The following is a 12,583-nucleotide window of genomic DNA, read 5'->3' as shown; positions in this document are numbered from 1 at the left end:
TTCTTTCAGGATTCACAGGTTATTTTCCCTGAAAATTCATGTTCATGTGGTCACCTACCAGACTTATGGTGGCCACCCCAGCCAGGCCCAGAGTCTCTGCTGTCCCTGCTGGGTTTTTCCCAAGTGGAGCTGCTGTCGATGGGCTTCCCCCAGGCAGACGTCCCGTTGTCCACCGAAACAGGCGGTGGCGGCGCAGCGGCAGGCTCCCTCCATGTTGAGGACTCCTTCTGCTTGGGATATGGCTCACCCCAACCTGAAAGAAAAAAGAGGGAGTTAACTGTAAGATGGAGGATATAGTTTCTGTCTCATTTAATGTTACTGTCAGTATTAGATAGAAATCAATATTTGTGTTTATTTGATTCATCATAAGAAACACATCTTATCACAGGTGTCTATTAAACTTCTGCACTCAGCAAAATAGTTAATTCCAGCTTGCTTATGTAAATGGCCCTCTGGTGGCTATGTAGACATGTGCATAGGTCCCAACATAATTTCAAATGTGAGACTATGTGTTCAAGTGTGTGTATGTATGAGTTCAAAAGGCTCCTGTTACAGCCGACCACCCAGACCTGCTACTTTCTCCCTCCACAGGAGGCATTTGGGGAGATGCCAGGGATACCTCCCCACAAAAATAGGACAGATCATGGGGTGGCCTCTAGCTCCAGTGTCGCTCATGTGACTGGGCACACTCGCACACAAATACAAAAACATAACAGAGACTCACATGCACACACAGCTAACGTGATAAACACTGCGACAGAAAAACGGACACATAGATCCATGTGTTGTAATGTTCAACACATAAACAGGGTTGCATGTCCATCTTAGTGTTACTGTGTTGATGTCAAAACAAGATAATGTGATATAACATTATCTAATAGTATCTCTAAACAACAGGGCATTACTACATTGCTTGCGGGTGGAGATTTAGTGTCACTGAAAGTCAGTAGACCGGTCAGATACGCTGGAAACCTTTTGCTTGTTTGTTTGCATGTGCATTAGCATGGCTACACAAACCAAACACTTTCATTGCCAAACACAGCCCATGTTGATTTTGAATGGGATGGCTTAATGTAGACTGTGTATCTACTGGTTATTAAGGCAAAGCACATAATGTAGAAGATTGTTTTGGACTTGAGTGAGGTCTATTCGCCAGTAGTTAATCCGCTTCACATGCAAAAAGGCTCCAAATATTTGCTACAGTGCCACCAAGGCTGACAAAATTAAATCAACACCATAGTGACACAGTCCTGACAAAACTGAATATCATAATTGAAGGATCCCAGGGCTTTTGTAACATGTTCTTTTCGTTTGTGAGGTCTGTCACATTTTGATCACCTCATATTGCAAGAAAGAGATTGCAGTATATTTGCTTATGTTTCAGACTCAATTCATAAAACTCAGTTGGATAAAAATTTAAATTTGAAAGCAGTTGGCTGACATTTGACATAAGTGCTCAATCTGGGTCTGGAGAGAAATGTTTATCTTTTCCTTTGACTAAGACAAGAATAAAATGTTCCGATTTTGAGTCCAGGTTGATTAAATATGACATATGGACTTTTAAATTTTAACTCAAATATTTAAAGTCCTCCAAGCAATTCTGTTTGCTCTTCTCTAGTTCACCACACCCTTCCTAGCCATCCACTTAGCATCTCCAGTTAGCTCGCTAGACCAGCAACCCTGAATAACCCTTGCAGCCCCTCCCCTTCTCAGCCCACTTCTACAGAATTGCAACCTTACCCATTTCAGTTCAGATTTTACATTGGAACCGTTCCTATTACTTAGTCACCAGACCTCCTCTATCACTGGCAGTCTCTCGCTCTCTCTCTTTTGTCTTAAACCCAACAAAAGCCTGTGTTTCTACAGCCTTTGGTGGGTGAGAGAGAAAGGAAGAAGAAAAAAAAAAAGAAAAAAAAAAAAAAGGCAAATGAGGGAAGAGAAGAATCGATGCTCTTAGCATTCCAAAGGGATGACTCAACCTGCTCCACAAAAAGCCCTCAACATAGACAAAACTGCAGGGAGGGAGACGGGAGAGAACGGCTGCATGTGTTTGTCTCCTGTCTATCTTTCTGTGCAAATTGTGTCAGCCTTTGTATACATGCACAAGTCTGTAGTCACAATCTAAATCCTTTCAGACCGTATTCCAGGTATGTTAAAAAGAGCCTGTGGGTGGGACTTTCTGATCCATTCTTAAGCCATACAGGCCTGCACCTACATGCTCGTGCCATTTATACACAGGTTCGTGTCCTACCTCGGAAATTAACTAAAACAAAACAGAATCTTTAAGTGCAAGCTAATGCAACCCAGATTCACATTTACATTTGAGAATCAACAGAACTAGGGAACTGATGGAAACACTGTCATTCAGGAATGTTGAAATGAAAGCATCCCTGCAGGGCATTTACCCAGAGAATCTGTTGTAACCAAGCCAACAAATCTTTGCAGGTCTAAAATATACAGTGAGTCAGCAGTGAATAAGAATCATTGTTTATACACGTGTTAGAGCCATGTGTGTTAAATTTTATATTTTACCAATGTATTTCAATAGGCAAATCAATAATTATTAGTAAGTGCATAAATCCAAACATACAGTTGTGAATTGTGTGCATGCACAAATATCCCAGCTTACCAGAAGTGCAGTTATTCTCCTGTGCAGGAGGATGCATGGGCTGAGGAGGATGCATGGAGTTGTGTGCTGGATGAGACTGGTGCTGAGAGGACTGACCCTTGCTTTCCTGGTCTGATTGGCTGGTCCTGTTCCACATGTTGACAGATCCACCACTTTTTTTGCCTAGGAAGACAGTTTCATTCAAATGTTTTGTCATCAGCTTCAATTGACAATCTGCTGAAATGGAGAAGTCTGGAAATGCATGTGATTTGTTTAGGCCTTGCATGGCTCTTCTTGGTAACAAACACTAAATTAAGTGTTTACCAGGATCTCCCCAAGCTGCGGTGCCATCATCGATCTCCATTCGGCGCCGTATGGATTCTGGAGAAGGCTCTTCCCACCCAGTAGCCACTTCCTCCTTCTGACCTCCTGTGGGTATGGGGCCTCCCAGCCAGCCTGATGGAATAATGACAATTTCATGCCGTCCCACTGATTTATCTTGATATTGAGTAATAATCTCTAAAGAGCTAATTCAGTTTTGGTACCATTGATCTCACTGTATGACACAGTAATGCAACTAAGTGAAACCTTCCAATAAATAAATGAAAAAACATCCTGTTGAGACGCTGGTTCTGATAAGTAGCCCTCACAATTACCTGAGGGCTTGTTAGAGCCATGGTTGCTTCTGGACATGTGTGGTTCGGGACCTTTCCCCCACTCGTTGGAGGGCTTAGGATTCGGCTCACCCCAGTTCTGGGCCCCGTGGTTGTTCTTCATTGGCTCACCCCAGCCCTGGCCCTGGCTCTGGCTCTGAGAATTGGGTTTGTGGGCTGATTCACTCCAGTTGGAACCTTGGTTTGACGCGCTCTGATCTGGAGTATTTGATCCTCCACTCCCGACCCAGGTGTTGCTGCTGCTGGTGTTGGTTCGGCTTGGATCGCTCCAACATCCAGAGCCAGACCGGTCGCTGTCGCTGTCCCAGCCCACTGAGCCAGCACCTTTTTGGGGCTCCCCCCATTGATTGTTGGGTCCTCCTCTGACACCATCTCCACTGCTACCCCACCCTTCAGTTCCATTCCCACTGTTGGAACCCCAGCCCTGCTGCGCTTTGGGCGCATTAGTCCAGGTATTGGACCTAAACAAAAACAAATAAAGGATCAGTAAAACATAGACAGCAGGCAATAGTGTTGGGAAAAGATAATGAAATGTGAGCTTGAAATACAAAAAGCATTAATCACCTGTCATCTTTGTTAAAGTTGTTGCTCCATGTGTTACTATTGGTGTTGCTACCCTTGTAGCTGGAACCATCATTCCAGCCACTCTGCCCACCACCTCCACTCGCTGAGACTTTGCTGTCCCAACTGGAGTTTGGTCTCTGGTCTCCCCAGCCAGAACCTCCTGCATCCTGACCTGAGCTGTTCGGACGACCACCCCAGCCTGAAAGTAAATGAAAGGAGGTTGAAAGGGTTTGTTTTTTCTTTTTTTCTTCTGCAATACCTAGTCCTGGTTATTCTTCTCAATGTTTTGTGAATCATATCAGTACAATGCAATCAATCAAATGTTTTTAAACATATCAATACCTCCAGAGTTCTGGGAAGGAGCTGACGGTCCTGCTGTACCCCAGTTGGAGCCACTACTACTGTGCTTTCTGTCATCTCGTCTTGGACCCTGGGGCTGAATGTTAATTGGAGAATTGACATCCCAGGTGGTGTTTTGCCGTACGGGAGTCTGACCCCACCCAGTGTTGGACAGAACCCGTGGGTCCACATCAGCCCGGGACGGGGCTGATACTGCTGTTGGAGAATTGGTACCTTTTCTGCGGTTTCCTACTTTTGACAGAGTGCCATCTCTGTCTGAGCTAGATTGACCTCCAGAGCTTTCTCCACTTCCCTCACTTCCTCCAGAGCGACCCCAGCCTCCAGTGACACTCCCTAGGCCATGGCTTCCACCTGCTCCACCTCCCATGCCAATGGCGTCATCCTCTAGGCTCTTCCAGCCATTGTTGGCTGAGCTTCCTTTCTGATTTCCAGCATCTGTGGTGTTACCTGGAGCTGCTGATCCCCATTCTCCATTTGACATCTTGTTGTTTGATGTGGAAGAGGACGATGAGGTTGAGGACGAAGATGATGCGCTGCTCCCCCAAGGACGAGGTATCCCTGCTGGAGGGCCCATCGTAGTTTGGTTCCCATTGCCTGGGCCTGCAGAGCCTGGGATTTGATTTGAGCCGACACCCCAGGACAAGTTGCTCTGAGGCTGGTTAGGATTATTGGCAGGCCCCTGGTCCCAGCGCGGGGCCCCAGTGTTATTGTGGTTATTATTACTCTTGTAAGCAGCAGTAGAGGAGATTTGGGGGTTTCCAGCCTGCATTAAGGCAGGGTTTTGTGGGTTCACAGTGTCTGCATTTGGGGGGCCCTTGTCTCCAGGGTAGGTAGTTGCGCCCCAAGGCGTACCGAAGGCCCCAGCAACCCCCAGCTCTCCTTGGGGGTTCTGGGGGGCTGATGAGGGATTTCCATTGGCCATCGGACCACCATTCCCTCCTCCAATGGAACCCCAGGAACAATCCCCACTGAGTTGGGGTGAGGCGGTAGAGTTTGGTGGACTAGAGGTCATTGTGGCATTAGTAGTAGTAGTAGTAGTATTCATCATAATAGTGTTATTTGGTCCATTGGATTCAGTGTTAAGGTTGGTAGACTGCAGGCCACCATTTCCACTGTTGCTGCTTGCTGTACCATTACTCACATCAGTGACTTCCATCATACTGCTGTTGTCTGGAGCTGCCATGCCACCCCAGCCCAGCAAGGGGCCCTGTTGGGGGGCTATACCCAGTTTGGAACTTATCCCCTGAGCCTGTGGAGGCCGTTGGCCCAGGGACCCTGGGCTTGGGGTTGGATTCTGGGGCCAGGCACCGTGGTTGGCATTTGGGTTTAAAGTGTTTGGGTTTAACCCTCCATTGATGCAGGGGGTGCTTCCACCTGTGGTTATCATGTTGCTGCCTGACTGGGTGCCCCATACACCACTGCTGTTGACGAGCTTGATGTTGTGGTTACCCATGTTATTGCTGCCAATACTGCTGGACCCAGCCACGGAGTAGTGGGAGGACCCTGTGATATTGTTATTTCCATTATTTGCAGGGCTGATGGTTCCCATCCCTCCACCAATAACCTGCCGACTGTTTCCGTTGCTGTCTCCATTCACAGAAACGCCGACCATCATAGCAGATGTCACCGAAGAGGGGGAAGAAGCCGTAGAAGACACAGAGGAGGAAGCATTTGCTGACATCATCATCACTGTTGTCACGGCAACAGCGGAGAGGTTTTTCTCTGAGCCAATTGAGGAGCTAGACTCAGCGTCCATGCATTCTGATGCCAGCTCAGGGTCTGATCCTGACCCACAACCAGAAGAGGAAGAAGAAGAAGAGCAAGAGAAAGAGGAAGAGGAGGGAGGCCAGACAGAAGAGTTGGTTGAAGAGGGGATGTTGGGTTTGTCAGTACTTCCGTCCACTAGGACTTTGCCCCAGTTGCTGTTGCTATCACTGCTGCAGGGAGAGCCAGAGGACCAAGGGGAAGGCTCATACTGCGAGTCCAAGACAGGATGCTCCAGACCTGGGAAGATAAAGGATGGACAAGGCAGAGAAAACTATTAGATTGAAGATTTCCCCAAACATTTTTTGAATTTACGTTTGAATCTAATCAAGCATTCAAGAAAGCTATTAATTCAGCCTTGGTGCAATATATTCAATCACAGATGTGGCTTTAATACCCTTGTACATAGTCGCTTTTATATTTTTCTATCCCCTTCAACCTTCCGCTGCCAAACCTTTCTGAATATGATCAGCGCCAGGTCTGATCCTGGACACAGCTGCCACCATTTTGTCACCACAGCATGACCCAAAAGCATGCCAAAGCTATAAACTGGGATTCAGGGAGGTGGAGGAGGCCCAACAGCAGGAGAAAAGAAGGACATAGGGGAGGTGGCAATTATGTGTGAAAAGAGGAAGCCTGGATGGAAGGAGGGAGAGGGAGGAGGGGGCAAAGAAGATGAGATGGTGGCAACTGAAAAGAGACAGATTTTCACTTTAGAAATTAAAGCTTGTCTGCATTTGACATATCTCCAAAAGTATCTAAGTATGAAGAGGTGCAGAGGTTTTTAGAAATCTAGGTTTAGGGTTACGGAGTGGGGGACAGTTTCCTTCAGCTCAGCCCTGTTCTAGTATTTCAATATTAACTCAGCTGCCCATTGATAGGTCACCCAAAGTGTCTCTGATTATCAAAACCTCTTTCCCATGTAGTGCTGCCACCTGTGTGTAATGCTTATCATGTTTGTGTGCCACATCTCCTCTTGTGCCCTTTCCACACACACACACACACACACACACACACACACACACACACACACACACACACACACACACACACACACACACACACACACACACACACACACACACACACACACACACACACACACACACACACACACTCTTTCTCACTCATTCATTTCTCATCAGTCAAGGTCAGGCTAGACTGTGTCTCCACATTCAAAGCTAACAGCCAAAGTAAGGCACTGGAAGGAAGAATGGAAGGCAGAGGAATAGGGGGAGGAAAGAAGCCCATGTGTCGTCACCTGTTTGATTAGGGGAGTGGCTGACGGAATCCCGTATGGGAGCCATGCCTGGAAACAGAGAGAGGAAAGACTGTCAAACGGGCTTAGATGGAGTTAGAGATAGAGGTGGGAAACAGACAGAGTGAGGAGAAGTTAGTTAGGACTGATAGGTCATTCACTGAGAATCAAGCAAACAGATAATAGCAGTGAGAAGAGCGTGCAAGTAAAGAGTATTCAGGGTAAGACACAAGTTAGCAGTCACAGGTAGTTATTCAAATGATAACATAAAGAATAAAATATACATTCAAAGTTTTCATTACCATTTCGTGCTTAGAAAGACATCACATTAAGTAATTTCTGCAAGATGAATATTATTTCTATTTTAGATGAATATTACCACTGGGATAAATGTTTAGAGCAAACTAAAAACACAAATTGTCACAAATCTGGCTCAGTAGAATTTAATCATGTAACAGTTTCTTTGTTTAAACAATAAAAGATATAAGAGGAAACTCATCAGGAGTTGTGAGCAAAAACGCATTTTAACATTTACTGCCATTTAAATGCAAACGTAACCATTTCTTTGAAAGTGAACAGTGTGCTTGTGCCTTAATGCATTTCAAGATACACACAGTACTCCGACAGTGTGCTCGAGTTCTTATCTTTCTTTTAATAATTTACCTGTGAGTGCGGCTTGTGGCTGCGGCTCCTGGCTGGGCAGGAGGGCGTCCCTGGGTTGAGTGGAGAACGGGTGACCTCTGGATCCCAGGTCGACAAAGGGGAGGTCAAAAGTCGAAGCTCAGGAGGACACAGCCTCAAGGGTCTGAAGTGACAAGGCGGGGCTTATCAGAGCGGGCAGAAGGCTGATCAGGCCCCCTTGGCATCGCTGAAGACTGTATGTGTGTTTGTGTGTGCACGTATGTGTGTGAGCGGGGAGGGGGAAGGGGGGTGGTGGTTTCAATGCTGGACTCTGCCTCAACTTGGTGTGCTCCGGCACTGCAGAGAACAACAGAAAAGGGACAAAAGAGCAAGAAGGTGGGTTAAAAACATACTGCAGGGACATTTTCAACAACTTCAAATTATCAGTTTTTAAAACACTCAATAACAACGTCAACATCACCGGTCTAACCAACAGTTTTTCAAGTCTTTCTAGCGGGTTTGAGGTGACTGTGATTAACTCATGTTTCATACGAATGTCTATATACACTTATACAGTCCAGGGGGATTCAGACAAGCAGATGTAAGGCACACAAATGACTGAGTAGATTCACCTTTCTTGTATAATTCTCATGAGGCCTACTTGAAATCTTATGTTATGATTTGCAGCGCCAGTAAACACAAGATGAGTATGTGATCAGACCACATTTTTCTTGGTTTCTTTTATTTGTTTGTGATAAAGTGACTTTGGGAGGGTTGGCTTGGTCTTGTGATAAAGAAAACCAGGCAAAAATAGCCAAAGCTAAAGTCATCATCACAGATTTTAATTCCTGTGAGAGAGCAATGGTGGCCAAAAGGAGGCTTGCAGTGGAAATAGTTTGCTAGAGACCAAATTGTTTCTTCCACTTCATAAAATTAGAACAATTAGCATTTTTTTTGGGCTTTTTAAAAAAAAATTTATGTCGTCTCTGCTATCAACAATCCCTACCGGCATAACACGACACAGGATTCAGTTAGGTATGTTGAAAAAGTAGCATGAACTAAGAAAGACGATTGACGATGCTGCAAACCTTCTTCTCTTGAAGGGAACCAATGTGTATGAGTTGGGACTAGATTAGGGTTATACAACTGGCTTAAAGCTGGCAGCACTGCCCTCAGAGGCCATGGCAAGTAAAACCTCCTGGAGCCGAGAAAGAAGTAGTGAGCGACTGCGAGGAAAAGACAGTAAATGAGAAAGAGGACAAAGGCACGAATCAGAAGAGGGACACAGACATCCTTCAGGGGAAAGTGGACCAGTGTATTTGACAGCAAGAAGAAAAGTGTGTGTGTGCACGCGCTTCCTGACCTTTTCTCAGAGCAGGTTAACAAGTGTGTTAGCTCTCTGTGCCTGCTGCAGCAGTACACAGGTCTATTTATAAACCCTCGTTCAAATAGCAACCACTCTGTTGACTAGCCAACATGATAAGAGACCCAACAAACTCCTGTGTGCACAATGGGTAAGTGTGCAGGTGCAATGAAGCATGCATGTGTTAGTGTGTGGAGCATTTGGGGGAAATTCATGTGATTTCAACACACTTAACTGAGGCCAAACTCCACCTTTATTAACTCACTAGCTGAACTTGGGCATACAGCCAGCACCCAAACACTGCCAGAGGCTGCTCAACGGCCGTCTGGAACCAATCAAAAAACAGACGAGACAATGATATCACCATTTCAAAATTCATGAGAAAGTGGCTCCATGTATGAAAGCCATAACGAGAAATGCTTAGGAGAAATCTAGAGCGTTCACTGTGGAATTGACCCGCTCCCTCTGGCAGCTACCGCTTTCAAAAGGGCATGCCCCTTCCAGCAAACTGAGCTGTTTACGTCAATGAATCTCGTCTCAACCTTCCAACATGGAATGACCTCCGTCAACCCCAAAGCATCTGATTCAAAGTGCCTACGCATAAATAACCATCGATCCTTTATTACTTTGAGTAGTGCACATCACAAATTTGTGAAATGATTCTACACCACTGAAAGTACCAGTCTGTATTAGCGGCAAGCGTATAATTATTGTGTCTACTAAATTTTTTTATTAATCAATTTGTATTTCAACAGAGTTGTTTTAGATTTTTCCACACAAAAAACAACATTCTCAATATTCTGTCGTTCTTTTAGGAGCAAAGATTTAGTGAATTATTCAAGAAAAAGAAGCAGCAGATTAATCGATGAAAATTATGTAGGTTGTGTCTGCATGTAATTTAATATTTGTAAAGTAATCTATGTGTTCTTTATCATAAGCCCTATTTATTTATTTAGTTATAAAATAATTACTTCAACAAAGATCACAGTTTCTTTTAATTATGTAAGATTACTAAAGTGAAAATGTTCACATTATCCCTTGTGTGTGTGTGCGTGTGTGTGTGAGAGAGCATGTTCACTGCTGCTACTCAGTACAGAGTACAGTTTGTTCCCTTCTCCCTGCTTCTATCTGAGAAGGGCTTTCATGAGGGCCCCTGGAGTTGGCAGCAGTTCCACTGCTATCATCTTACAGGCGGAGAGGGTTGTGGGGGGTGGAGGGACGGTATGGGGACAAGACACAAACACAGTGAGTGTAGCTGAAGTAGGGAAGAAAGAAAGAAAAGAATAGGCAGAAAAAAACAGACGATACCAAGGTAAAGAGGAGGAATAAGATGAGTGAGAGCATTAATCAACCGAAAATGTATGGAAACTGACATTTACAACCTCTCACAACTTCATTTTGCTCATGTCGGTTAATACTTTCCCAAAACCGTGCCTTCACAAACTGTCGGGTTTCCCCAACACTAATCAGAAGTTAGGCATAAAATAAATGAGAAGTTTTGAAATAATTGCGATATTGATTTTAAGTCATATCAGCCAGCCTTGAGAGGGAAGGGAAATGTGTTTGAGGAGGGACAAAGAGGCAAAGAGGCTGTCACTGAGGATGATGGGAGAGGAATGCAGCTGCAGCTTCGAACATGTATAAAAAGCAAAGAGGTCAACTTCCTGAAGTCAGCAGCACATGAATCCAGTACAATGTGTACTCCCTTCGAGAAGAAGAAGCAGCAAAGAAACAAAGGGATGTGTAGCTTAATGAATCCTTGAATAGTGGTAAAGGAAAAACTGATCAAGTGTTCGGGTCCTGTTTTCTTGCTTGTTCTCAGAATCTCTTGCATTAACATTCACATATATTTATAATGACATGTATCATAAATATTGGCTTAAATGGGTCTTGTTTTATAAGACTACACTATTTCTTTGAAATCGATACAAAAAAAATGACTGGAGAATCTATACCTCCCTGCTACTAAGGATAGTTAATGGAAAAACATTGCATTGTATGTGCTCTCAAACGATTGACCCGACCATCTTAAACACCGGTGCAACTGAACTATCATCTGAACATCTTGTTCTGCTACAGGCACTTTTCACGTGTCCGCCTGTTGCTATGCAACTGCAAAATCTATTTCAAGCGTTATGCTTTGTTCCCCAAAGTAGACTTTTTTTTATCATTTGCATGAAAGGAAAACTCCACCGGCCTTCAGCGACAAACCTTCATGTTGAAAATATATCCACATAAACATGTGGTATGAAAAAGATGGCTGAAGAACTCATTCCTACAGTGCACGTCTGATAAATGCTGCACTGGAGAAAACACTTCTCATACATGGACATGTTTCCTCATCTTCTGATCCTACGTGTTCAGCGCTGTGTTTATAAATTGGCTCCAGCTTTAAAAGCATATTCTTACTCCTCAAGCTCACAGACATTTTACTTAGCTGGTTTCCTTTATCTTCTTCCTCTTTGTCTGGTTTATTTTACGGGTTGCAACCAAAATCAAGGTGCATTACAGCCGTAAGTTGTATACACTTTATACCGCACAGCGCATCTTAAAAGATTGAAAATTACCGTTAATCGGATTGTCTTTAAACTTCCTTAAATTTATCTTTCTCTGAGCAGGCCATCTTGAATGCATTTTCTTCCGCTGAAGTAACTTGTTAAGGCAAAAGTTAGGGAAGACCTTGTTGTCGTGGCAACATTCCTAAACACTCCCAACTCCTCTGGACTTGTCAGACAGAGATTTAATCAGTGCAAGAAGCACATGCCAGTGTTGCTCTCTCAAATATACACAACCACTCAACATAAAAGCCGAGGAGAACACTGTGCTAGAGTGAGAGCTGAGATTCTGCATATTTCCTGCTGACACTTCCCTGGTTTCATGTGAGACCAACATGAGGAGGTGCAATCCATGGGCGACGACTGTGCTACACATCTGCTTCACTTTCAAAACAGTATGCACTGCAAAAGTTTACATGTGCAGTGCAAGTGTGTACATGAGCAGATAGACGCATTCGTGATATGTTCCACCGCTGTCACATGAATGCTGGGAGTGGTTAGGAGTGGCCCCCAACAAACCGAACTAAAACTAAGGGCAATGTGCACAAACTTAACATTTTGCTTATGACTCATTAGCTGATTTGTCTATTATTCAGTCATCCATTTGATTTCACGGACACCTGCCCACCTCCACCCAGACTGATAATATTTGCCACCAGGCGTTCCAAGAAACCTTCAACATTCGCAGTGAGTACATTTACCTCGTAGTTCAACATGTTTTTCTTTCCAGTTCTTATCATGTATTACCAAGTTCATGTTTCTGCACCGAGCCACACTATTTTAAGTGTATAGCACTTCTACCTACTCTACCAGTCA

General features: G+C 44.4%; 1 protein-coding gene across 5 annotated transcripts in view; it reads right to left on the bottom strand.

The window, feature by feature from the left end:
- Positions 1 to 12,583, bottom strand: part of LOC109639515 (trinucleotide repeat containing adaptor 6A) — a 43,078-nt gene that overhangs the window by 8,075 nt on the left and 22,420 nt on the right. For 3 of the 5 annotated variants that reach the window (XM_069525602.1, XM_069525601.1, XM_020103015.2), the window contains exons 4-11: positions 7,892 to 8,206; positions 7,232 to 7,279; positions 4,189 to 6,210; positions 3,847 to 4,045; positions 3,265 to 3,743; positions 2,933 to 3,064; positions 2,630 to 2,791; positions 59 to 253 (exon numbers count right to left, since the gene is read on the bottom strand). In XM_069525602.1, the coding sequence (XP_069381703.1) occupies positions 59 to 253; positions 2,630 to 2,791; positions 2,933 to 3,064; positions 3,265 to 3,743; positions 3,847 to 4,045; positions 4,189 to 6,210; positions 7,232 to 7,277 (3,235 nt within the window). In that variant the 5' untranslated portion in view covers positions 7,278 to 7,279; positions 7,892 to 8,206. The remainder of the gene's footprint in view (positions 1 to 58; positions 254 to 2,629; positions 2,792 to 2,932; positions 3,065 to 3,264; positions 3,744 to 3,846; positions 4,046 to 4,188; positions 6,211 to 7,231; positions 7,280 to 7,891; positions 8,207 to 12,583) is intronic. The other 2 variants (XM_069525604.1, XM_020103017.2) reach the window with 1 other exon arrangement.

Source organism: Paralichthys olivaceus, chromosome 5 (assembly GCF_024713975.1).
Source record: "Paralichthys olivaceus isolate ysfri-2021 chromosome 5, ASM2471397v2, whole genome shotgun sequence".
NCBI classification, from domain to species: Eukaryota; Metazoa; Chordata; class Actinopteri; order Pleuronectiformes; family Paralichthyidae; genus Paralichthys; species Paralichthys olivaceus.
Note: the sequence above shows the minus strand (reverse complement) of the source record. Positions and strands in the feature narration are given on the sequence as shown.